General features: G+C 48.4%; 4 protein-coding genes across 4 annotated transcripts; 3 read left to right on the plus strand and 1 right to left on the minus strand.

Moving 5' to 3' along the window:
• Nucleotides 1–1526: 1526 nt before the first annotated feature.
• On the minus strand, nt 1527–3301 carry UCRPA7_7109 (putative mfs peptide protein; the record flags this gene model as incomplete). Its single annotated transcript, XM_007919645.1, has 5 exons — nt 1527–1785; nt 1849–1901; nt 2004–2095; nt 2154–2310; nt 2372–3301. 5 exons carry the CDS (start codon nt 3299–3301, stop codon nt 1527–1529), a joined length of 1491 nt encoding a protein of 496 aa, XP_007917836.1.
• A 2495-nt stretch (nt 3302–5796) lies between these two features.
• Nucleotides 5797–7057, plus strand: UCRPA7_7110 (putative d-amino acid protein; the record flags this gene model as incomplete). Its single annotated transcript, XM_007919648.1, has 4 exons — nt 5797–5828; nt 5889–6008; nt 6081–6410; nt 6748–7057. The coding sequence occupies 4 exons, from the start codon at nt 5797–5799 to the stop codon at nt 7055–7057; spliced, it is 792 nt and encodes a 263-aa protein (XP_007917839.1).
• A 9892-nt stretch (nt 7058–16949) lies between these two features.
• On the plus strand, nt 16950–18939 carry UCRPA7_7111 (putative opt oligopeptide transporter protein; the record flags this gene model as incomplete). Its single annotated transcript, XM_007919646.1, has 2 exons — nt 16950–18680; nt 18733–18939. 2 exons carry the CDS (start codon nt 16950–16952, stop codon nt 18937–18939), a joined length of 1938 nt encoding a protein of 645 aa, XP_007917837.1.
• A 4610-nt stretch (nt 18940–23549) lies between these two features.
• Nucleotides 23550–24406, plus strand: UCRPA7_7112 (putative sugar transporter stl1 protein; the record flags this gene model as incomplete). Its single annotated transcript, XM_007919647.1, has 2 exons — nt 23550–23574; nt 23625–24406. 2 exons carry the CDS (start codon nt 23550–23552, stop codon nt 24404–24406), a joined length of 807 nt encoding a protein of 268 aa, XP_007917838.1.
• Nucleotides 24407–25980: the final 1574 nt, after the last annotated feature.

Raw genomic sequence — 25980 nt, forward strand, 5'->3', positions numbered from 1 at the left:
CACTCCAATGGCTCTGTAAACAGCCAGATAGCATAGTGAGCTCAATGGCCGCACAGATTGACCAGATTCAACTTGATTATAGCTTGGGCCACAAATTTGCTCATGACCCATGGCCTGGCATGCTGGTGAAGACGGATCTAAATAGCGCATTGGAGGCAGTATGTGCTGTCATGAACGATGAGCTTAAGGCTGCTTTTGACACTGTTTTCGGGACTGATGAAAACAATTGGAAAGAGATCGACCTCTTCCCAGCCTGTCGTATGATAGGAGGCAGAGCCACCTTACGCTTCACTCTCGGGGACTCTACTAAGGGGAAAGAATTATGTAAGCCCAAAGTTCGTTGCTTACGGGTAGAGTCAATACTAATCTGTACAATCAGGTCGAGACGAGGGGTTCGTACAGAGCTGTTATAACGTTCTAGATGGCATGCTAGATGTAGCTGGAACCATGGCAGAAACCCAAAGGGCTGTGAGGCCACTATTAGCTCGTTGGGTGGTCAGAACCATGCCTGCGAAAGTCAATGACCTCAAAACCCGGTTTGAGCCATTACATCGCGAGAGATTGCAACTTTTGGAACGACATCACCCCAATAAAGGCCAGGAAGTCCCGCAAGATCTCCTCCAAATGATGATGCAGTATGCTATGAGAGAACGTCCCGAAGAATTAACGAACGTCGAAGACATGACAAAACGCCTTGCAGTGTCTAATTTCGGAACCATGCATCAAACAATAGTCACCTTACACAACCTTTTCCTCAACCTTCTGGATTCGAATGCAGAGTTTGACACAATTTCTGTTCTCCGCGAAGAGGTGACTCGGGTGCTAGGCTGCGGCAACGACATCGCCTCCAAGAACTGGACAAAAGCCAAAGTGGCGTCCATGACGAGAGCTGACAGTGTCGCGCGCGAAACTCTGCGTGTTAATTCCTTCATTGGACGTACTGTGCAGCGCTTAGTCGTCGCAAAGGAGGGTGTGGTGACCCCAGATGGCATTCGGCTACCGCAAGGCACAACGGTCTCCATTCTAGCACACCAAGCGCAGACCGATGAGGAAAATGTGGATGCCCCGTTGAAATTTGATCCATTCCGCTTCTCTCGTCTACGCGAGGCTGCCAGAGATCCGTCCACAGAGAAGCCCGGCTTGAATAACCTGAGCTTTTCCTCAACTTCAGCTGATTATCTACCATTCAGCCACGGAAAACACGCGTGCCCAGGTCGCTTTTTGGTTGACTTTGAGCTCAAGATGATCATGGCTTATGCAATTATGAATTACGACATGGAGTTCCCAGAAAGCTATGGCGGCAAAAGACCTCCAATTACTTGGTTTGCTGGCTTTGGGATTCCACCCCTAGATGCCAAGATCAGAGTCAAGAGAAAAGCAGCGTAAGCCATGTTAGCTGCATGACACGGGATTCTATTTTCGGGGTTCTATGACTTCCTTATCAAGGCGTCAAACAAATATGACCGAAATCCTCGTATTACAGCCTCACCAACATATAGATCCATTGATTAAACAATATTTAACATCTACCGAACACCGCCGTCAATCTCCATAGCATGTTCCATAGCGTGTCCCTCAATGATGACATCTTCTCGTCTAGACCACTGCTTTCTGTTCCAAAAGAAGCATGCATAGAATGCACAGCCCGCAACGAATGCAACAATGGCCAAGGAGCCATACATCCAGACCAGATAAGGATCTTGTGATACACTGGCTAGTGCGATACAGATGGCGGCAGCAATGCCGATCGTTAGCCAGAATAGGGCCGAAATCACGGAACGTAGACTAGTAAGACATGTGAGCTTCAATAATCATTTACAGCGAAAGAAACTGGGAAACGGTGCTTACTTTTTGGGTGCGCGGGTGAAAGCCAGCTCAAGGCCTGTGATGATGACGAAAGCCTCCGATAACGCAATTAGTACGTAGCTGGGTGCTTGAATCCAAACGTGAATGCTCTCTGGAGGAGATTTATAGATGTAATGCTGTAGCACAGAAGCGTATACCATGGAGATGGAGGCGAACATGAAACCAGTGAATATACGAGTCACCGGGTCGAAGTCAATCTTGTACTTGCGCAGAAAGGGGTACACGAACACTACGAGGTGGAATGTTAGCACAGTCCAATGGGACTTGGACATAGAAAGGGAACCTACAGTCCAGCAATGGAATGAATATAATCAGCGCAATAGGATCCAGATTCTGTAGCAGGTCGTTTGGAGTTCCGTGCAATGCCATTTGTCCAGCTTGAGAAATAAGGTTGTTCCACATCTGGTTCCAGCAGATAAAGTAGAAAGGAAAGAAGAGGAACATCTGGGATCAAGTTAGAGTTGATCTAATATCAATTATGATTTTGATATAGTCGCCTTCATACCTTGCAGCTGTTGAGCCCGCTCTGCACATCATCAACATACTTGTCTGTGTATCTTGCTTGACTAGCGATTGGGTAGTTGTTTGCATGACCTCGTTCTCTGAGCATTGAGGGGCGTGCATTGACGAAGCCTTTCTCCTTGATTGCAACTGCAATAGTGCGAAAAGCATCGAGAATCGCCGAGCCCATTGGCGGTACCTTGATATACTTGTTCTTGCCCATGAGGAAAACGGTGGTAGAGATGACGATGGCGATGAGAGGAACCAGATAGGCTAGCCAAAATGAATGGTGTGCCTCTATGTTGACTGTGATTAGTGGCGATAGCGCACCAATATTGACGGCTAGATAGAAATAGTTGAAGAGCCGTTGAACTGTGAGCTCTGGATCGACAACAACCTGTTCTCCGGACTTGAGAGTCTTTATCACGGGATGAACATTAGTGTACTGCTCGGCACTTAATGGCGTCACGTTCGCCTTGATGCCTCCAGTACCAAGTCCTATCGTGATCATGGCAGCAATTAAGCCACCAAGACCAGCGTTGTGGGTAAGAGCATTAGGAGTGGATGTCGCAACTAGAATAACGAGGCCGACGATATAGATTCCGCAGGCGCACACAATAGCCTTGAACTTCCCGAGGTACTGGTCTGCCACTATGGCACCAATGACAGTTGATGCATACGCCCAGAACTTGAAAAAGTTACCCAATGCTGTCGCGACAGCCTGGCCTTTACCGAGAGCCCCCGGGAGGTCTGAATCTGGGTCGTATGGATTGTTGATATAATTCTGGATGGGACCGCTAAGGCCAAAGTACGTGAACCGTTCGCCCAGCTCTACGACGAGAATCAAGAGCGCGATGATGGGCAGCTTGTCGGGCACTCTGCGAAGAGCATCCCATTGCGGTGCAGGCGCATGCTTAGTTTCGTGATCCACCATGCTGTTGGTGGTGGCCGTTGGGGCGACAGGGGCTTTGTTTTCGATCTCCATTGCAACACGAAAGGCAAGCAATAACGAAGATGAGCTAATTGGTGAGTCGATGATGATGGAGAATGAGCTGATTCGACATCACACGAATGTTCCGTCCGCAGGCTCCTTTAAGAGTTGCGGGAGAAGAGTTGCTTTTGGGAATCATTGCACCCACGTCCGCTTGTCGCCGTTGTTGGCAAAGCGGAATCCTTGGCCGAGAGATAATGAATCTGGAGTTGGAGAATTTTGCGGCCTCCCGTTGGCGGCGTCCGCGCGGGCCTATCATGCCTATCACTGAGATGGGACCGGCGTAGTGGGGCCCCGGCGTGGGAGATCGGCCTCCATGCGGGCTATGAGAACGCCGCCAATAGGAGGAGCCATCGCGACCAAAGGAAAGGGCAAACGTAATAGGCAATGAGAATGACAGATCTGCTTGTTCAGGAAACCCTTAGATCTTGATTGCCTCCATACTTTCGTTATTATGATGACAAACGGACCCGCTTCGTCTTCTCCACACAGATGTGTCGACTACCAAGACCCATGGAGCATTGTCCCTTGCTGAACAGCTCCTATGCTCTTTCTCTCTCGGACATTCAAATGTGATCGAATGACATTTTAGTTTCTCATCAAAATGTCCTCCACACTAACGACAACACGGATATTCTCGCCGTCAGCGTCTCTAGTACAGTCAGGACGGCTTGCTATCGACGATGATGAGTTACCCGGTATCGACCCAGAATGGCGGAAGCTTTGGAATGACCACGGTAGCCAGCTCGACAGAGCCGATGAAGTGACTATCGAGGAATATCGAATGGCACCCGGCAGATATAGCTTCACCTATGCCACATATGACGGTAAATATTCTTCACTTCATGTCATTCCTATACACAATATAGGCTAACATTTGCATCGTCCCAGGACCTGATGTATTTCATGTTGAAGATAGACAAGTGCCAGTACATCAGCCCCAAGGAGTTATCCAAGTCAGGGTTTACTCTCCTCGTGGAAAAGGGCCATTTCCTGTTCACCTCAACTTCCATGGCGGTAAGTGATTGACTGTTTGTCTTCATCACGCGTGAAAAGAAGCTGAACAAGGTGTAGGAGGATGGGTTCTAGGAAGTCTCAAATCAGAGGCGGCTTGGTGCCGGCACATGTGCAATAAAGCCAACATCAAAATTATTGATGTTGACTACCGCATGGGTCCCGAGTTCAAATTCCCCACCGCCATCTACGACTGCTGGGATGCAGTGAAATGGGTCAGTTACGTTGAGCTCGGACTTTATATGGACCAGGCTAACAATGAGGATGGAAAAGACTATCACGAACGCTGGCAGTCTGAACATTAATCCCCAAAGTGTATCCTTTGGTGGGTTATCAGCAGGTGGTCACATGTCTGCCGTTCTAGCACATTTCGCTCGCGACGAAGCCATTGATATCAAACTTCACCTCATGATTGTACCGGCTACGGACATGAGATATTGCAGCTTGAACATAAAGGAGCTGACGCCGGACAATTGCCCATACGAAAGTGCCCGTTTGTTTCAGAATCTGAAATGGAGCCCCCTGGGACGCGAACAGTGGTTTCTCAAATATTGGCTTGGAGAAGATCCCGGTATGCTACTTTTGGAAATAGAATGGTACCTCGCTTGCTGACCGGATTCTAGACGAGCAAGATCGTATTCTATACCATGACTGGACCTGTACTCCCGTCTTGGCTCCAAATTTCAAAAGCTTACCCCGAGCTCATATAGTGACTGCAGAGTATGATTTAGAGCGCGACGAGGGCGAGTTCTATGGGAAGATGTTGATGGATGTCGGCAATGAAGTGACCATGAAAAGATATGCTGGAGTGCCTCATGCTTTTGGATATTATAACCACCCAGAAAGGGGTCTGTCAAGGAGTTTTGAGTTTATTGAGGACACTGCAAAGGTCCTCCGAGACGTGCATCACGGAGACTCTGGTTGAGGTTTGGAATGTACATGGCATGTATTTAGATGGACAGCTCGAAAAATGGTAAAGGGAGTAACGCGATCTTAAGAATACCCATACTGTTGTTATTATTATGTGCGACTTTAGAGGTTGGATAAATACTTATTCTCAATTACCTGATCTGAGTGCCAGAGCTAAATGGCCAAGCTAGGTGATATCTACCCGAGTATGATCAACTGTAATTAGCAAAATGCTGTGTGGCCTTTCAGTTGGGTGAGCACTGCGCTAGGTGGAGAACATGGAGGCGAACGCCACCAATCAAATTCGAAGCCGTCATCCAGTACCATAGCACTGGTGTAAGTCTAATCTAGCACCCAGAACATACAGATGAGAATTTCAAATGGCATGTCATACGATCTAGAAGATTTTGGAAACTGACAAGGATATAGATCTTTCTATTTATCTTCTGATTTTTAGGGAAAAGGTGCCGCGGATTCTATTCGAGACGGTGATCCAACACGCCGGGTCTGCAAATATGAATAGAAATGAAGGTATTGTCATCGTTGGGTAAGTATTATATGCTTCTCGCGCAAATATCGTGTGGTACTAATGCATTATCTTATTAAGAGCGGGCATTATCGGCCTCAATGTTGCTCTTGTCCTCTCCGAGCGCGGCTACGGGCGTTCCATCACCATATTGGCCGAGCACCTGCCCGGTGATACTTCCATAGCTTACACGTCGCCTTGGTGCGTATTGACTGCCAATCTTTGTTTGCAAGACCTTTATGTAAGAGCTGGTCTCTGACTCTTCTTTAACAGGGCGGGGTGCAACTTCTCGGCCATTTCTGGCAGTAGCCCGAACGAGCTGAAGTGGGATCGGCTTGGATATGCACATCTGACCAAGCTCGCGTCCGAGAAGCCAGACGAATCATTCGTCAAGCGGACGCCGTCAACTGAGCTCTGGGATGAGGAGATACCGTATGACAAAATCGAGGCCATGGGAGAATATCTTGAGGACTTCCGTATTCTTCCAGACTCAGAATTACCAGAGGGCGTCAAATATGCCGTGTCTTTTACCACCGTTACAATCAACGCTCCAAAGCATGTGGAGTACTTATATCATCGCCTGAAAGACCAGTACGGCGTACGGTTTGTGCGACAAAAGATATCTAGCATACAAGACGCATTTGTCAACCCCGCAACCCGGATTGTTTTCAACTGTGCAGGTAATGCCGCCAAGATAATGCCAGGGGTTCAGGATGCCAAATGCTATCCGACAAGAGGACAAGTTCTTCTGAGTCGAGCTCCGCACGTCACATCAAACATTATGCGACATGGTCGGGACTATGAGACCTATGTGATCCCAAGACCTGGTTCGAACGGCAATGTGATCCTTGGTGGATACATGCAAAAAGGCAACGAGTAAGCCTATGATGATGACACTTTTATCCCTCTTCTTGCTCACCATATAATAACTTCTCGCTAGTGATGGTGCGACATACTCTTATGAGACCGAATCCATCTTAGACCGGACAACAAGACTCAGTTCAGAGCTCCGAAAAGATAAACCTGAGATTCTGGCTGTCTTCGCTGGGCTCAGGCCTTCTCGGGAAGGTGGTGCACGAGTCGAGAGAGATCAGGTATCGGTGGCCGGAAAGAAGCGCACCGTCGTCCACAATTACGGTGCTGGCGGTACCGGGTTTCAGGCTGGCTATGGTATGGCATGGGAAGCTGTGAGAACCGTCGAGGATATCCTACGGGAACTTAGGGGCCAAAATCCTCAGCCGCACTTGTAGATGATCTATGTCAAGAATGATGCAAATGTTGACACCAAAACAAGTTGTGGATCAACGAAGATCTGCGTTGTCGTGTAGCAGTCAACTCATGACCTTTGAAAGTCACGGAAAGCCTGGTCAACGTGTGGATCAAGTGCCAAGACCTTGTCGATTCCGCGCCAGAAAATTGAGTCTATCCGTAGTAATCCTAATCGTAAGACAGGGAATGGTGTGGCCTTAAGACGAAGCTCTTTTCGGGTTGATTGCAAGTGTTCGATGCAGATCTTAGCTTCCTCATATGTATTAGAGGATATGATCATTAGCAACCAGGAGAAGCAGAGCGAGGAGAACGCTGTTTGACACCAAGGTGGCCAAAACCCGACAATGTCCTCTGACTTCATCTGCCGTATGAAGTCCAAAAAGGACTCCTGGGAGGCTAGCATCACTGCACGTGCAGAATCATGTAGGTATTTACTATTGCTCCGTCCATTTCGCGTACTATTGTCTGAGCTTGCGGAGAGATGCGGTCGCAATAACGCTCGTGAGATTATGAGTTTCACAAAACGGCGTCCTAGCTCTATCAATGGAACCGTGATAGAGTGATCAGACGAGCTGTTATGGCCTGCATCGGAAACGGGAGAAGATGCCATGGGGAGGATATCAAGTAATTTCCTTCCGATATCCGCAGTTCTTTCAGGATTATTATCGAGGTCATGCACCGCTCTCAAAGAACTGTCACAAATAAGTATTCGTCTGTTATAATGAGAACGGATGATACTAACTAGAGTTCAGAGAGAGTTCTGCTCAATGTTGTAGTCAATGCTGAGAACTCGAGGGCTTGCGCCCACTGCTCGGACGTCAAGCCGGAGTCAAGGTAATCAGTTGCGTGTACCGAAGTGACCAGCCAATTCGCATCGTCAATATGTGGCGGTCTGCCTAGGCTTGCGGCAAGCCATCGATCAAGAGCATATATGGAAGAAGAAATCCTACGCCTTTGGGCCGCCTGCCAAGGTTCTATCGTCCAAGATGATGGGTCGAGATGTAGGCCAAGGTTCATGGCTAGAGCAACGGCCAGTCCGAGCATAGCCCATCGATAGGATGCATCAGAGATCAAATGATTTGAAGACGAACGAGCCACAACCAATACAAGTGTTTGAACGCTGGCAAGACTTGGTGAATGGAATTCCACTGCCACGGCCCGATTGATCAGATGGGACAGGGTTGAGTAGGGTAGCGAGTCGTAGGCTAAGTCAATGCAGAGCTTGTCATCGTGCATGTAGAACTGAAACGCAATGGAGTAGATAGCTGCAAGGAGATGCACGGGGCTGGTGACTGGATCTGGGGATGACTGTGTCGAGAATATGGGATACTGTGGTGCTATGAACCTCTCGTAAAGCTTGATCAGTCGACGACCCATCTCAGCCGAAACGACCTGTTCAAGTTCCCCCTTGAGTTGCGAAACGTCGCTTGATGTTTGGCCGGTCTCCTCTCGGCTCTCCGCAAAAATAGACGGACGGGAGACCAAGAATTGCACCGGTATCGGCTCATCCTGAACGGAATGGATCGCGAGTTGTTTAAACTTAAAGACGCCCGCATCATCAGTCCGGTATCTCTGTAACAAGTATGGATCCATGTCTCCACTAAGTCCCAGGATCTCGGAATTTGTAACCTCAGTATCGTTGAGGTAAACATCATTTCGTGATCTCCAGCTCGGTTGAGATCGAGCTGGGGACACAGTCCGAATAGGCACGCTATCGAAGGAGCGCCCAATATGGGACAGGTTTGATGCAGGGCTTCGCGGCGTTCTGAACATGAATTGATACTCCGAGCCATCTAATGCTGGGTCATAGAGGAAGTCCATGCCCATATCGGGGAACACCGAGCTGACAGGCGGGAGCTGAGTCACAGTGGATGCGTCAGCCATGACCAGAGCATTTGCACGAGACCCAGTCTGATCGATCTGATCAATTCGCGCGTCAACAACATGTCCGTCTGCGCCAATGCCATGCTCGTGGGGCAGGACGTCGGTCGTTGATGGCTCCGTTGGCTTCTTTCGCGGCTGCGCTGCCTCCACGAAAGTGCAATCTCGACCATGCAACAGACACAAGCGGCACGGCGGCTGGCCCTCGATGCGACAGGCGCTCTTTCGCGAGCGGCAGAAGTCACATGGTCTCTGCCGTTTGCTCATGTACTTTCTCATCGTAGGCTCATCGTCTTCTGAGCAAGTCTGAATGACTGAATGACGCGCAGATTGAAGACGCGGAGGAACGGATCTACTGTCGCTATTTTAAGCGCTAGCCTAGGTCGGCCCCTAAGCCTCTTTCCTTTAAGCAGCTGCTTATTAGCCTTGTTAGCTTGCAGGACTCCTATGACACTGAACTACCTAAATGTTGCTATCTAGACCGAAGTGTGAGAGGCAACGATCCAAACTCTCCCTTTGCGCCACCTCATATAACTCCATTTGACTCAAGATTTTCAAGTCGCCCAAAGCATTTTGGAATCCTTGCTGGTCTCCACTATCCGCTTCTAGATTGCCAACACCCTCTTCTGAACTGACGCCTAGGTTACTTTGGAAAATGCCAGCTGCGCTAACGGGTAGAAAATCCTCGTACACCAGCGGTTCATAAGAAATAAATCCCTCTCCGATTAGCAACTCCCTCACATCTTCTCTTGAAAGGCCGCAGCAGATTTCCCTCTCAAAGCCATCAATTTTCGCAACTCTATAGAAGAACCATGCCAGCTCTTGATCGTGAATTTCTTTCCAGGTATCTGGAAACTTTGAGAAAATTTGATGATATCCAGCATCGCGAGAATCTATCCCGTCTCTTCGAGCTTGACTTAACATCGAATTATAAACTTCCAGACCTTTTGGCGTTACTGCTGCACCGCGTTGTTCTATCTCTCCAAATCTGGCCTTGTGGCCGCCTTCGATTCCGTCGGCTTCCTCGGTCATGTCGTCATCTATAAGGACAAACGACCCCGGAGAAAAGTTCATTCCATGCTTGCGAAATTTGACCTTCTCTTCGAGGGCCTTGAAGCTGGTTTGTCTCAATAGGATAGGACAGTTTCGTGCTGGAGGTCCTTCGACTGTATCCTTTGCCGGGATGCCAAATCTGTTCATGCTGATTTGCACTGCATCGATATTCAATGTCCGAGGCGTAAGATGATTGATATGGGGCCCTCGAAATCCAGTGACATCAGCCAAGAGAGGGTTCTGCTTTTTCAGAAGCTCATATTCATCTAGGGTAACGACAGCGGTAGAATGCCACGCAAACGTCTTCATCGCCTCTACGACGTACTCGTCTGCTTCGCTGGCCGTGAGACCCTGGTTTATTTCCGATTTCGTAATCAGCTCAAGCATTTTTTTGGAGAAGATACGTCGCCTTGATAATATCCTTTCCACAAGCTTCCGCAAATCTGACGGGATGAGTTCGAGCCTCAGCACAGACGTGAACATCCGAAACGGATTTCTAGACAGCTCGACTTGCTCACAGGGTCGGAAGCAGGTCGCATGCACTGGAACACCTGCAGCTGAGAGATCGTAATATCCGACTGGATGCATATTCATGACTCGAAACAGCCTCCCCATAATCCTCAATTCCTTTGCTGTACCGAGCCGGATGGCGCCATGGCGCTCGAGTGAAAGCCGTCCTAGCTCCCCCGTGGATCTCAATTGTGCTTCAAGTTCAGGCTGCTTCGATAGCTCTTGCGTATTTACTTCTGAAACGATAGATAAAAGGTCTGCGTATAGCGGGACCTCCTTTCTGTACAGCTCGGAAATGGATCGAGAGAACTTCGATCGGATAACGGACGGTTCTACGACGTTTGTTAAACCTGCCATATTCGTGAGAATTTGGCTTCACAAAATGACAGCACATAATCAATGTCAATCTCTCAAATACTAGGTCACTTAAATGCGAATGCTCCGTCTCACCTTGTAAGATAGAAACGTGCTAGCACGAACTTCGGAAGCTATCCGGGGCTATCCGAGGCCGGAACCTGCCTCCGAATCGGGAAACATCGGTGCGCGTTCTAGTGCGCTAATTGGCCACTCACGGTTCTACAAGAAATCATTGATGGGAAAGTGCCTCAACGATTCTCAATCTCCTTGCCCGGTCGTCACTGATCAGAAATGTTCAGAGAGCAGAAGAATTAAGAGCAAGTTAGACAAGCTCGTGTTTCGTACTGCATTATGGCAGTGCTGTAAGCCCGTCTGAACCTGGTCAAGGTATATACTGGTCGCAAAAAAACCATATCTGGGTGCTGTAATTGATTACCCATAAAGCCAAACAATTTCACCTATGAATCCCTGGCCTTAGATTTGATCAAGAAGCATTTAGATCAGAGTTGATATTCGATTGAATCGCTACAGTGTCCACCTCTTAGGCTACAAAAGGACTGTACTCCATCCACTCCAGCGTACAGAGGCGCCTACAGAAATCTGATTCCAGGGTAGTATACAGCATCAAAGTGCTCATCAACCTCGTAACCCAATGCCTCCAGACCCCTACGGATTGCCCTCTTGGCAACGCACACAGAGGTGGTTGTGTAGACTGTTTCTGTCGGCGTCGGCAAGGTCGTCGTCACAGGGGTGACACCGGCGCACGAGCAGGCGCTGTAGTAGGCCGAGGCCGACGAGCAGTACGTTGCGTATGTTGGCACAACTGTTGGAGTAATGGTAGTGGCTCCAACCTCTTCCCGCTTCTGCGGTTGGGATGGCGGGAAAGAGCGTGGCGTAATGCCAGTTGGCACACCGCCGTAGAGTACCGTGACTGTGCTGGTAGTTGTACTATGGTTTTTCATTAGCAAAGTCATTTTCGATAGTGATGATGAACATTATGCATACGTAGTCGAGGGGCTGACTGTCACGGTATTGAGGCTCGAGCAGTCCGCCAAGCGGCTGGTCAAAGGAGGCTTGACGCCAGCAGTACCACCTACACCGCGCTGGCAGTTGTTACCAGCGCCGCATTTGTCGGCACGGCGGTCTACAAAGCCATGGGCGTAGACAGCCGAGACACACGCTGCAGGCAGGAGGAAGATGGAGAATTTCATGGCGAAGCAGTGGAATGCGGTGAATACGTCGGTATGGCAGGGGCTGTTAGCGAGAGCCACGATAGATCTCTGGGGGCCATCGTCTTGGGACCGACTCTATATGTACGCCACGAGCAACGACTACACATGGGAAATTCGCATTGGCATCATCACTTTTCAGTCCATCAAAAGATCGATCTAGCCCAGTGTGCTGAAGTCAGGGGTCGGGCTACGCTTTTGGGGACACTATTGGCAAGCCTCGCGCTATTAGTGTCTTTCTCCACAGGCTCAAGGCCCAAACTTTAGGCCTGGATCTTTTCAGCTACGCTCGAAATCTGGACTATTGCCTTAGGATCACGCTAGGCATGTCCAAATGTGGTCAACGAAGAATATCATCGATTGTCGAGAACGGCCGCCATAGAGGAGCCAACGGCCGACAACCAGCGGATGCAGCCATGACTGCGTAACGGCAAGCCTTCATTGTACTGCGTAAACGACCTTTTGACGGACGTCCTCGCTAATGGATTCAGAGGTGGAAACGCCGCGACATCAAACGTTTGATGCTTTCGAGATCGCATCGAACCGTCCATTAGCTGAGCTCAAGCGAGGTGCAGGGGGCGTTGCGCCCTCTACCAGCGGGTCAATTAGTGTGTTGGAGTACCACCAGATCGGTACATTACACGCGCCACATGCTCATATCTCCGTCCTAAAATGGATACTAGAGAAAGCATTAGGCCACTCTAGGCCATGAAGGACCATGGGATACCTGGCTTTGATGAGCGGCCATGCCGTATACATGGACTCCTGCTTTTCATTGTGACACCCTTGCTTGTGATGATTCTCAATTGCTGGGTCGTCCTCTTCTCTTCTTCTTCTCCTCTCTCTAGAAGCGGGCACCACAGGCGATCAGGAGCATCTCAACATGATAGCTACGCTCATTCAAGAGGCCGATCCTGCTGCGATCAGTTATGCTCTGTTGCTGTTTCTCATACAGTTTCTGGTCTATCGCGCACAACAATCAAAGTCCAAGTCCAATAATCACTCTAAGGAGAGTCATCTTGAGCCTGATGGCGTTACTCTTCCGCCGACAATACCTTCGAAACTCCCGCTGATCGGTCATGTAATCAACTATGTAAGAGATGGCCAAGAGTATTTCAGCAGTCTCTGTCGTTCAACGCCCTCGCCTGTGTTTACCATCAATATGGCCAATATAAAAGTCTCCATTGTCCAGCCTGAGCTACGACAACACCTCCCCAAAATACGAAATCTCAAGTTCTACCCGCTTGTTCCTACCATCTTTCGCCGAGCTCTGGATTTTGGAGAACACTCATGCGCAGTTCTCAATGAAGATTTCAAAGAAAGCCACGGCTTCGGCCCACAGATCGCACGCATCTTCCGTGAGGAATTTATTCCGAACCGCAATCTGCGCCGCTATATTGAGCAACTCGACGGGCATATTCATGATGAGTTCTCGAAACTCGTACCGCAGCATGGTGGCATCAACAAAATTCGCGTCGAAGAATGGGTGTTCACGACAGTAGTTGGTGCACTTGGCAAGGTCCTTTGGGGGGAAAACTCTAAGACTACCAGCCCTTTCAGCAACCCAGAGTTTTTACGGCATCTGAAGATAATGCTACAGAATCTGCGAACGCTCAGCAGCCCAGTGGAGCTCGTCATTGATCGCAAGTTGCTCGAATCTCGTCGTTTTGTTCGTCAAGAACTAGAGCGCAGTGCATCTAACACAGAGTATCCTGCTGATAGTTTACTTGGGCGTCTACGGCTAGCTTGCGACAATCACGGCGCAGCTGCAGAAGACTGGACAGACTTCCAGCTTCTACTGCTAGCCGGTGCTCTGCCGAACATCGTAGGGGTATTGACCTGGACAGTGCATCACCTATTGGCGGATCATGATTGGAAGACCGGTCTTCGGGAAGAAATCAATGCCTTCGTTGACGAACAAGCCGGCGAGATAGATCTGGCCGAGATACCGACACGATGTCCGAAGCTGAGCGCGACTTGGAATGAGGTACTGCGTTATCACAGCGGGTTTTCTATTGCAAGATATGTGCAAGAGGATACAACGATAGCGAACAGATGGTTGCTCAAAAAAGGGACAAATCTCATTGCTCCCGTGAGGCCTCATCACGTGGACAAGCATGTGTGGGGTGACGATGTTGACGAGTTCCGACCACAAAGATTCCTTAAAACAGATGGAAGTCTGGATGAGAAAGAGAGGCGGAAGATGAAGATGTTTGGACTGTTTGGCGTGATGTGCCCAGGCAGATTTCTGGCGGCCAACATCGCGATGTCATTCACGATACGATTTCTTTCATCGGTGAATGTCAGCACCCTCGACGAGAAACCGCATGTTGTCCCCGCTGAGACGACGGACAGCATGGTTGGGCTACCTACTCCGGCTTGCGACCCGGAGATACTGGTAGAGAGATATCAAAGAAAGATTACAGATATCAAAATACTGTTTCATCACCCAAGACAAGAGTCAAATACATACTAAGCTAGCGGGTTACTTTAATGATAATATCAGAGTACACAGATACTCGCCTCGACTCAAATATACGTCGAAAGACCACTACCCTAGAGTACATCCGAGGCATCCCAGGGCTGTGCCTTCATACCTAGCCACGACCTCCTGCTCCCTTGCTCTCATGGGACCAGCAAGATTTAGAAAGCGAGAATATAGGGCTATGCTGCGCCGTTGTCCGAGGTCTCAGCGCTTTTGAATCGGGGGGAGGAAGTTTTCCAAGGAGGTCAGACTGTCTATATGGACCAATTGCCCTTCCAATACTAGTTCATGACAGAATCTCGTTTCGGAGGGTAGCTACTTACCAGGTCGATCCGTGCGTACTTCGTCGAGCTACATTTAGCTTTCACGACAACATGATACGCCATACGCCATAAAGAGATAACACTGGGTGTCTTCAAATTCGTTTGAACACAAAGATACAAGGTCCTTGGGCGCCCAATATCTCTTCTCGTCCTCGACAAGTGCAAGGCACGAGGTAAGGAAGAAGAGAAGACTAGACCTAGATTGAAACTCATAGGGCTGTTGTCTAGCCGTATTCGTAAAGCCTAATCGCTATCAGAGCCTAATTTAGCATCATGTCCAGTTGACATCAAGAACGCCAACCCTAGAAGTTTTGTCGCACGAGTAAATGTGAAGGTCTGAAACATCCAGGATCACTGTTACTCGTCGCTCATGAAGGTCATCAGGACCACTTAGATCGCAAATACTTGTGCTACTGCGACATCCTTATCTGTAGATCTGAGCGAACAGGTCAGGGATCTTTTTGTGGTACAGTCTCTCGAACCTCTGATAACCGGGAGGTTCACTTCCGCTTGCGCCAGCTCCGTGATAAATGGCATCAATGTCAGCTTTTACAATCAATCATGGTGCTGGTACAAAGGCGTCGAAGCTATATTTTCTTTCTATATTCGACAAGGTCAACATCAATGCCGTTGTTATTGAAGCTAAGACCATCTGTCTTCTCACTCGTTTCAGGACATCAATGCATCCAATAGACGAGGTTGAATTGCTGATAGATCTGCTTAAGATCACACTCTAGGACCCCCACTTTCCGTTCTACGACACGACTTACAGCCCTTATCTATTGCTTATCTCGACCCGACTTGGCGGTTCAAGGGGCATTGGAGCTTGGCTAAAACGTTGTCGCCGCATGATCGGCTAAAACTTAAAGAGCCCCTGTGGCTTACTCTAAGACGGCCAGGATATGGCGACTACATCTGCTTCAAACACAATGCCTCAAATCGACCCAGCGGTATCAGCAATCTCACCCACGACAGGCTTCTTCGCTATGCAATACATACATTCTCGCAACGCAGCCTCTGACCGGGCTTTCGGCTGCTTTGCTTGGCCGCACCATCTTGCCTTATCAAGATGTTCCAGGAGAGGACAGGGGCCGCAAGGATGTGTGCCGGATTAGGCCTTCGACCCTGATGATATGTAGGACAGCCTCCGCAATGGAGGTCTAGTTGTTTTTCTGTGGGATTCAGCGTTTCTTTCCTAGCACTTTTACTAAGACAATTTCTGAGCCTGGTTGTTCAGTCTGTCATAATGAAAGCTCAACCTATCCAGGCCGCTGTGCCCAGCGATATGGGCGAGAAAATCTCGGTATGAAGCATCGTGGACTCCAATAAGATGGCGAAACTAGTCTAACATTAGTAAAGACAGCTAGGGACCGATTGTCAATCCGGTCGGATGACCATGAAGAATTGCTCAATGCCACCGAAGACGACTTGCTCGAGGCTAAGGAACTTGCGGACAAGTTTACACTCGAAGATACAAAACGGGTATGTGGTACTGGCCCAAGGACAACTTTTAGCTGACAATCTTCGTAGTTGATGGCCCAAGTATACAAGCAACATGCTAAGGATCCAAACTTTCCCATAGCTATCATTCAACAAATTGAATCATTCCTCAGTTAGTTGACCTGTTAGCCTGTTTCTTTACAATCTAATAAGAAATTCAGGCAACGATGATGTCTTTATACACCCTGAAGACCACGAACAGCTCATTCAAGAAATGAAGATACAAGCTGTTCTAATTACTACCAACTCACCGTACGCCGAAGTGCGTGCAGTTGTTGATAACACCGATGATCCCTCATTGCCCGTTTCCACGATTCGCGCGTGGGCAATGGGAATATTCTTCGCGTGCTGTATCTCTTTTATCAACTCCTTCTTCGATGTTCGTCTACCAAGTATCTATGTTACCTCGACAGTTCCACAGCTTTTAGCATATCCGCTTGGAAAGTTTCTCGAAAGGTCACTACCCGATTGGGGGTTTACACTCTTCGGAGTTCGACATAGTCTTAATCCGGGCCCCTTCAACAAAAAGGAACACATGCTCATCACTATCATGTCAAATGTCGCCAAGAGTACACCATACACCAACTACATCGTATGGATCCAGTTTCTTCCCCGATACTTCAACCAACCCTACGCGATTTCGGTCACATATCAACTCCTGATTGCACTCTCAACAAATTTCATTGGGTACGGTCTGGCAGGTCTGTGCCGCCGGTTTCTCGTCTATCCTGCGTACTGTGTCTGGCCAACATCACTAGTCACGATTGCTCTGAACTCGGCTTTCCACGATTCAGCATCAGAGACTGCAGTTGTCTTAGGCCCTCTGAAATCCATCTGGAGAATGCCGCGACTCAAGTTTTTTGCTTGGGCGTTCGGCCTTATGTTCGTGTATTTCTGGCTACCAAATTATCTTTTCGCCGCTCTCAGCTACTTTAGCTGGATGACCTGGCTTGCTCCGAACAATCGAGATCTCGCTACCATTACAGGAGGCACCACAGGCCTCGGACTGAATCCTTTACCGAGTCTAGATTGGAACATTCTCACATTCAATGTCGACCCACTCATGGTGCCATTCTTCTCCACCTTCAATTTTTTCATCGGTGCTTTCTTCTCCATGTTCGTTATCATTGCTATTTACTATAGTAATGCTTTCAACTCGGCCTACCTGCCTATCAATTCCAACCGGCCGTTCGATCATTTTGGCCTTCCTTATAATGTAAGCTCAATCATCGACGACAAGGGCATCTTTGACGGCGCCAAGTATGAAGCTTACTCTCCTCCATTCCTGTCTGCTGGAAACATCGTTGTATACATGTTTTTCTTCGCACTGTACTCGGCAACCGTTGCCTATGGCATTCTCTACCACCGACACGAGATCATGTTGGGACTTCGCGACATTTGGTCGAGTTTGAGAAAGAAGAAAAACGATGGAGGCGAGAACATCGACCGCAACACTCTTGACGTGCACAACAGGCTGATGAGGGCCTACAAGGAAGTGCCTGAGTGGTGGTATATGATCTGCCTTGTCATCTCTATTACCATCGGCATGATTGGAATCGCTGCGTACCCTACCAACACCACTCCTTTCGTGGTTCTGTACGGAATCGGTCTGTGCCTCCTCTTCGTCATTCCCATCGGAATTATTGCCGCAATGACAGGCGTGCAAGTCACACTCAATGTGCTTGCCGAGTTCATTGGAGGTGTTTGGGTTGAGGGCAACGCCATCGCAATGTGTTTCTTCAAGTCATATGGATATGTCACCTGCGCACATGCCCTTTCCTTCAGTGCAGACCTCAAACTCGCTCACTACCTCAAGATTGCTCCCCGCTTTACTTTCTGGGCTCAGATGGTACCGACGTTGGTGTCTACATTCATTAGTGTAGCCATCCTGCAGTACCAGGTTCACATTGAGAATATCTGCACTCCCGACGCGCCGTTCCGGTTTACTTGTCCCGGCCCCAACACTTTCTTTACTGCAGCTGTCTTTTGGGGCACCGTCGGTCCTCGAAAGATGTGGGGCGTAGGCGGCCCTTACTCAGTCACACTTATCGGGTTCCCTCTTGGTATATTGCTGGTGGTTATCTTCTATGTCCTGAGCCTTAAGTGGCCAAAGAATGCGATCGTTCGCAATGCTCATCCAGTTGTTATGCTGGGCGGTGCACTAGCTTGGGCGCCGTACAATCTAGCCTATCTGTGGCCTGCAGTGCCGGTGGCTGCGTTCTCTTGGCTGTATTTGAAGAAGAGATTCCTCGGATTTTGGTCAAAGGTAAGGGTTCACTGCTCTGATTCACTTTCAGTGCTAACATCGCTTTTAATAGTATAACTTTGTAACTTCAGCTGCCTTTTCTTGCGCCATTGCAATCTCTGGCATAGTCATTTTCTTTGCACTGCAGGTGTGGGACATTGAGTTGAGTTGGTGGGGAAATGATGTTGTCGCGGAAGGATGCGATGCTGCAGGGAACTGCGTGCTCAAGTCTTTGGCTGAGGGAGAATATTTTGGTCCTAGACTTGGAGAATTCCATTAACATAATGGACATGGAGTTCTCGGTTTCTTTGAATTATATGTGTTTGGCGATGCTGGTTCTTTCGCCTGTCAAGCGGTTCATTCAATGTTTGTAATTTCTATATCTGTATATGAGTGTGAGAAAACGTACAGCCTTGTCTCTTAAATTTTTACTACAACCTGATCTGAGGTACAGTGTCGCATTAATTTTCTTGATCTTTCTCCTTTGATAGTTCGGTTTCTGGCCTTAGCTCAAATAAAACATTGAACTCGTCTGTCTCAAGCGGTAACAGACCTTGAAAAGCGATTTCAAATCGTTTACATTCAACTGCAATGGGTCCCACTTTTGCTTTCAGGAGACTCGCCAAACATTTCCTACGCGGCTGAAAGCGTCTTTCCTTCAATGCCTTCCCATTCTCTGAATCATGACTTGATTTAGTCCGTTTATGGAGAGCGAGAAGCTACTCTATTACTGATCATTTGGGTACATTCTTATCTTGTCCAGCATCCAGCTACAGAAGATTGGTCTGCGAGTTGGTAAGCACCACTCATGGTTTGTGGTTTGGATAACCAGAATAATCGTGAAAAAACCCAATGTTAAAGGGAGGCGATTACCCAATATATAGTCTCCTTCACAGTCGATTCATATAGCGGTCATACACCCTATGCGTGAAATTATACTCAACTAGATTTCAATTAGCAGCCAGTATTAGCAAAGCGGCAATCTTGTAATGACAATCATGTTATTCTAGCTGTGTCCTTTCACCTTACGTAAATATTCGTCCCATTTGACGCTCGAGCGTTTATTGCTGTCACAGATAACGATACAATCAGGCAGATTGGGCAATTCAGCCTGTCAATCCTATTACGTGGTTTCTCCGGCTGACACTTACAGTTGGCTCGTGCTGAGAAGTTGGGTCTAAACACGGTCCCATTCTACGAGCTTGGCACTTGATAGGTCCACTGCGAGCTCATCGTTACCTTGCGCTTACCTGTGCAATGCGTTGTATTAGCTAGGGCTGCTAATGTCTGAGAATTACCTGTCTGAGGTAGTTGAGTCATCTCCGCATCATCATTTTGCACATGATCGCGCCAAGTCTATGGGTTAGTAGCGACTTTTGCAACTTCACACTAACACATTTCATCACTACGCCACCCATCATGCCTCTCAATATACTAGGTATCTGCCCGTTTCTTTGTATTTGAATTTCTCCTACCAAGCTAAAGCTAATGGATCAACACATCAGTTGTCCACGGTTATGCACAGTCCTCCAAGGGTGTGGCGGAAAATATATCGAGGCTGACAGCAGAGTTGTCAAACATTGCCACTCTTCACTTCGTAGATGGTCCACCCCTAAATGACAGTTCTGCATTAGCTCCGCGACCGTGGTGGATTCTTGATACAATGAAGAACCTAGAATTTAACAAAAATATGCCTAGCAGATGGCGAGAAACCGTTAGTTTGATATGCATGACACCCCTTTGAGACCTATTATTCTTGACTGGTGTTACAGATTCATTATTGGTCAGACCTATTGTCCTCGGGCGCTTATGATGGGGTTATTGGCGTTTCCCAAGGAGCGGCGATGGCGGCACTTCTACTTGCCATGGTGCGACTCTCAACAACACACACGATTTCATCGGCTGATGAAAAGACACACAGATTAATAACCCGGAGGCCATCCCGGGATTCCAGCCAAAGGTTAAACAACAGTTCAAGTTTGCTATATTAAGCTCCGGTGCGTATGCATGCATTCAAGGCAATCTAGCTGTTTAAATTGTATCAGATGTGCTTACGCTTAGCTGAAAGGATTTGTTTCGAACAAGGATCCCCACAAATCTATATACGACTCCTTGCCTGTAGATATACCAACTTTTCACAGTAAGTCTTACTGATATCCCCGCAAGATCAAATATATGCCTTTAGATCAATCAGTAACAAATTGTCACTCAGCTGTTGACATGAACGACACGATAATCCCGAGTGAAAGGACACTTGCTTTATATCAACTCTTTCAGAACTCTAAGCTTTTCAAACATTCAGAAGGTACGTCGACACATGTCAAAGCAGTCAAGGTAGATAGGCTGAACCAAGGCAGGTCATATGGTGCCAATACGGGGCGACTGGCCAATCATGATGAAAGCGTTCATAATCGAGGCTTGTGGAATCCAGCCGAGTGATGTAGGGCCCAAACCCAAAAAGGGCTGGCTGTCAGGGCTGTCACGTTAGAGCTTATAGGATTGATGGCTATTCAGAATAGACAGCCGACTAGGCCTTCCGAGCTTTGCATTGAGGTGATGAAAGTATAAACTTTAGGTGTCCGCTGATTGGTCTCTAGCCAACCCTAAATCAGCATAAAATCACATAGATTAATCAGTGGCTCATCTACTTCCTGTGTGAAGTGAGGTCTAATAACTTACGATATGAATTTAGCATGAAATGACCCTAGTGAAATCAAGTGCGGCGTGGACTTTCAAGCCCTGCAAGGCTCAGGGCTTTTCCTTCTGTCAAGCCACTCATTGGTAATAAGTGGCTCTAGGGGTACTTGTTGGCTATAGTTATGAATACCCTGAGGGTTCATATCGCGCATCTGTTATCGGTGGACACAATGGAAGCCTCAACGATGGGTGAACTTGTTCAGTCCGGCAGGGGCTTTCAGAGACCGACACCTTGCAGAGTCCTTTTTCGGAAGAGCGTGTGGCTAGTATTTGAAACAGTATTACAAAAGGCGTTATGAAGAGCCCGGTAGACGACCGATTCTTAAAAGCCGTTATAGATGCTACCTACTAGATCTATGTTCTACGAGGTAACAGATCGTCGAGGTATCATCATGGTCTTATGTGATTTGTCGTGACTGCTTCAACACCTAGGCTTCATATTTGGGATAGTGTGTGGTCCCACTTACAAACGCCACCGACGTATGGATGTAGGTACGAGAGATGGTTGTTGGTTGTGGGCTGGGATGTCGGAGTTGGAGACAGCCATTGTCGGCAGAGTCAAGAAGCGCCTCACGTGTAAAACATTTAGATCCGAGGAAATTTCCGCTTGGCGGATTCGGTTCCGCAGCATCAAAGCAAGATTCCATTCGTGTTTTGACTCCACGGAGTATTGACGATCGTCGGAACCACCGAAGATCGACACCCGGGCACACCAATGATGCTTAGCCGTGTCCTCCGAATACCGGGGCCCTTTTGTCCGGCATGTTTAGCGAAGCATACACGCTCTGAAAAGCTTTGCCAACAGCTTCTCGTCCATCCCCACTGGTCGCGGGCGGGGAAATTCCATGTGTGGGGCCCCCCAAACCTGGAGAACGTCCATATTCCCCAGATGCCAGCGTGCGGCTCCTGGAAATAGCACCGAATAGCCGCACTGGATAACCTAATTAGGCATCCCGCGGGCTCACGACCCGGGAACTGGCCCGGCAATTATGCCCCAGTCGCCTGTCAACACCGTATTGAGGAAGGATTTTCTAAATATGACGTGTAGCGTGCTTAAGCTTCACCCAAGCGCTTCGTTTCACAGCGGTAGAGGCCATTAGACCGTCTCTTCGCGCGGGGTTGGAATGATCAGGCAATGCGGTGGCACGATACATGATTAAGGCAGTATATAAGGTGTGATACCGCGCCGATGATGTAGATCCCCTGCGACATTTGTCCTTGACATACACAAGGCATTTGCTGATTCATAATGGGTCGCAAATACCTTGGTGGTTCAGGCGAACGCCTAACCGTCTGGATCTCCATTGCTGCTTCAACAGTCCTCATCTTCTACGGCTATGACCAAGTATGACCAGCCCCTACCTTTGGATCAAGGCTGTAAAAACAGGTTTTTTATGCTGACTGTGGCTCTCTTTCCAGGGTGTCTTTGGAAATGTGCTGGTCAAAGAAGATTTTCTTCGCACAATGGGATATCCCAACACCACGGACCAGGGGACAATGACCTCGGTATACAATCTCGGCTGTTTCGCTGGCGCTTTATCCACTCTTTACACAGGTGATAAACTGGGCCGTCCTCGCGTACTGATGCTCGGAAGCACTGTCATCGCTGTTGCTGCCATAATTCAAGCTGCTTCATTCAGTGCTGGGCAGATGTATGTTGGGCGTGTAGTTGCTGGCCTAGGCACAGGGATGAACACTGCGACAGCTGGCGTGTGGCAGTCAGAGACATCGAAGATGAGAAGCCGAGGAAAACTCATTATTATTCAGATGGCCAACTGCATTACCGGTTTTGCAATTTCCAATTGGCTGACACTGGGTTTCTCGTTCGCCCCTGGAAGTGTATCATGGCGTTTCCCACTTGCCTTCCAAATATGTAAGTCAATCGCCACAATCCGAGAAGCAATGATTCAATTGAAAAGAGGCTTATCAATTACTTGATTAGTCTTTTCTGCGTGTGTCTTGCTTATGTGTCCATTCTTGCCCGACTCTCCACGTCTTCTCATTCGGAAGGGGAAATATGAAGAGGCTGCAGAGGTTCTGGCTGCTCTGGAAGGCCACGGCGCGACTCCCAGCTCGCCGTCAGTGCGGCTGCAATTTTCCATTATCAAGGATGTTCTGGACAAAGAATACGCCGTGAACTATACTTGGTGGCAGCTTATTACTGGCAAGGGGCCAGCCGGTGTCGTACGGCGAATGATTCTCGGCGCCTGGATGCAAGGTAAATCACTCTCCATGAAAACTGACTTGTATGCTAACTCCATGCTCAAGCTATGAACCAGGTGAGTGGAATTAACGTTACGTCGTATTACATGACGTACGTCTTCATTCATGCTATCGGGTTGAGTGAATTTTTGGCTCGCATCCTGGCCGCCGCCGGCTCCATGGACTACCTCCTTTTTTCATTCTTGGCATATTTCGTCGTTGAACGCTACGGAAGACGTAAAGTTATGATGACATCTGCGACTGCTTGCTCGATTTGCTGGACGATCATTGCAATCTCGCTAGGACTCTCCGAGACAGGTCGCGGAGACAGCTATAAGCTCGGAATCGTCGCGGTGTCTTTCTTCTTCGTGTTCTTTGCCTCTTTCGCAATGGGTGTCCTCGGAGTTCCATGGCTATACCCAACCGAGGTAAATGCTCTAGCATTCCGAGCCAAAGGTGCGAGTTTGGCTATGGCATCGAACTGGATTATGAATTATATGGTGGCTCAGATCACGCCGCCCGGCATTCAGAATTTAGGCTACAAATTCTGGATCATCTGGGCCGTCATTTGTGCAGCCTTCGTTCCGATCACATACCTGTTCTATCCAGAAACTGCAAATCGATCTCTCGAGGACATCGATCGCTTCTTCTACGATAACCACAATATCTTCGTGTTCAACAATAAGATCGCTACACAATTACATAGACCGGATATCTACGAAGAGGCAGATAGACAGGTTGATGCCGCCAATGAAAAGAGGACCGGCGACATGGAACACAATGGCGCACGTGGATACTCGGAAGATAAGAGAGAAAACCCTAGCGTTGGACAAATCGAAGGCAGATAAAAGCGCCTTCGAGTTGGCACCTATTCTACGGCAACCATCTGTGGAATCTTTCTCCTATCAAGAAAGGTTTGGGGTGAAGGCGGGGATGTAGAGCCTGTTTGCTCTGCTACTAGACACTGCGGGGACCAGGTGGCATGATGAACAATGTATCTTTGCATTTACGGGAGACTTCTTTTATGGAGACATCGACCCTGCGGATTCAGATAGAAAGTTGTTTCTGAGACAAGTCTCAAGATCGAAGTATTGGCATAGGTAAAACCATAATACTAAATCCAAACACGTGTTTTGTCATGCCGGATAAACCCCGAGGGTGAATCATCACAACAGTCACTGTGGTTAATATAGGAACTTTGACTAATATTTGTTGGATAAGCATAGGGGCCCAAGAAGTCTTATTTCTGTGGGGAGCACTCTGTATTCAGAATGAAAAAACCGATGCACTAGAAACGGCTCGTCTCCCAAATTAGAACACGTACAAACGGCACGTTACAGTATTGAGCCCTTGTAGATGAGAGTCGGCTTCTCATCTGCCACCTTCCAGGCTAGTTTAAGCTTACTCTAATCCCCGCTCCTAAAATGGTGATCTCCCGGTCTCTAGGCCCCCAGGCACACCGCTATCCCGAGAAAGAGACCGAGCTGCTTGTTTCACAAGCTGTGAGATCTTAAAAGCAGGCCATTCCCTCCCAGCTACGTATTCCTTGGTCATTGCAATATACTAGTTGTGTGAGTGGCCTCTCAGGGGATCGCAACCAGCCACGAGGGGTGACCAGGGTCCTAGACTAATAGCATCGTGCGTGTGCATTGGATGGATCAGTCTGCAGGCCTCGACTACCGGCTGTGCCATATTTATACATATGTTGGGCAAGGAATGTTTCAAGGCTGCTAGCCTTCCCTAGAATCGTAGAATTGGGCTCAATAGAACAATCGTTCCCTATTTTCCTACAATTCAGTCCGCTCGATGTATCACAAGATGCTCCGGGCCGTGCTCGCTGGCCTAGCGCTGCTCCATGCAGCAAATGCTGTAACGCCCGTGTCAGACAGCGACATGACAGCACTGCTAAACCAAGGCGGTGTAAACCTCGCAATTCGCGCAGCGCCGATGTTCTTCTTTGGACAGGCAATGAACCAACCGCCTTGCTACCCTACGTTCGCAATTGACAGCAGCGGCGCCCAGACGCCTTCAGGCGAGCCCTGTGCTTGGAACAACGCCGGGTGCAACTGCCGCACTCCAGGCGTCGGGATCGGTAACCCAGGACCAAGCTTCCCAGTTTACTACACTTATCAGAAATGCAGCGACACTGAGATTCGGGTCGCATACAACTTGTTCTATCAGAAAGACGGCTTTTCTCCTGACGGCGTGTTTGGGCATCCATAGTACGCAATGTTATTCCTCCAAGGCCTATTCTGATCTTGACACTAAAGCAGCATTTAGTGATTGGGAGCGTGTTATTGTTATATGGGCAAAGAGTGGGAGCAACTGGGTTCCATCAAAGTTGATGCTAAGCCAGCACTCGGGCTATCAGACTTTGAATTGGGCAGACATTCAGAACACCTTCAACACAGCCGACGCCAAC

The sequence above is a fragment of the Phaeoacremonium minimum genome, assembly GCF_000392275.1.
Source record: "Phaeoacremonium minimum UCRPA7 unplaced genomic scaffold PA7_03_scaffold_497, whole genome shotgun sequence".
Lineage (NCBI taxonomy): Eukaryota > Fungi > Ascomycota > Sordariomycetes > Togniniales > Togniniaceae > Phaeoacremonium > Phaeoacremonium minimum.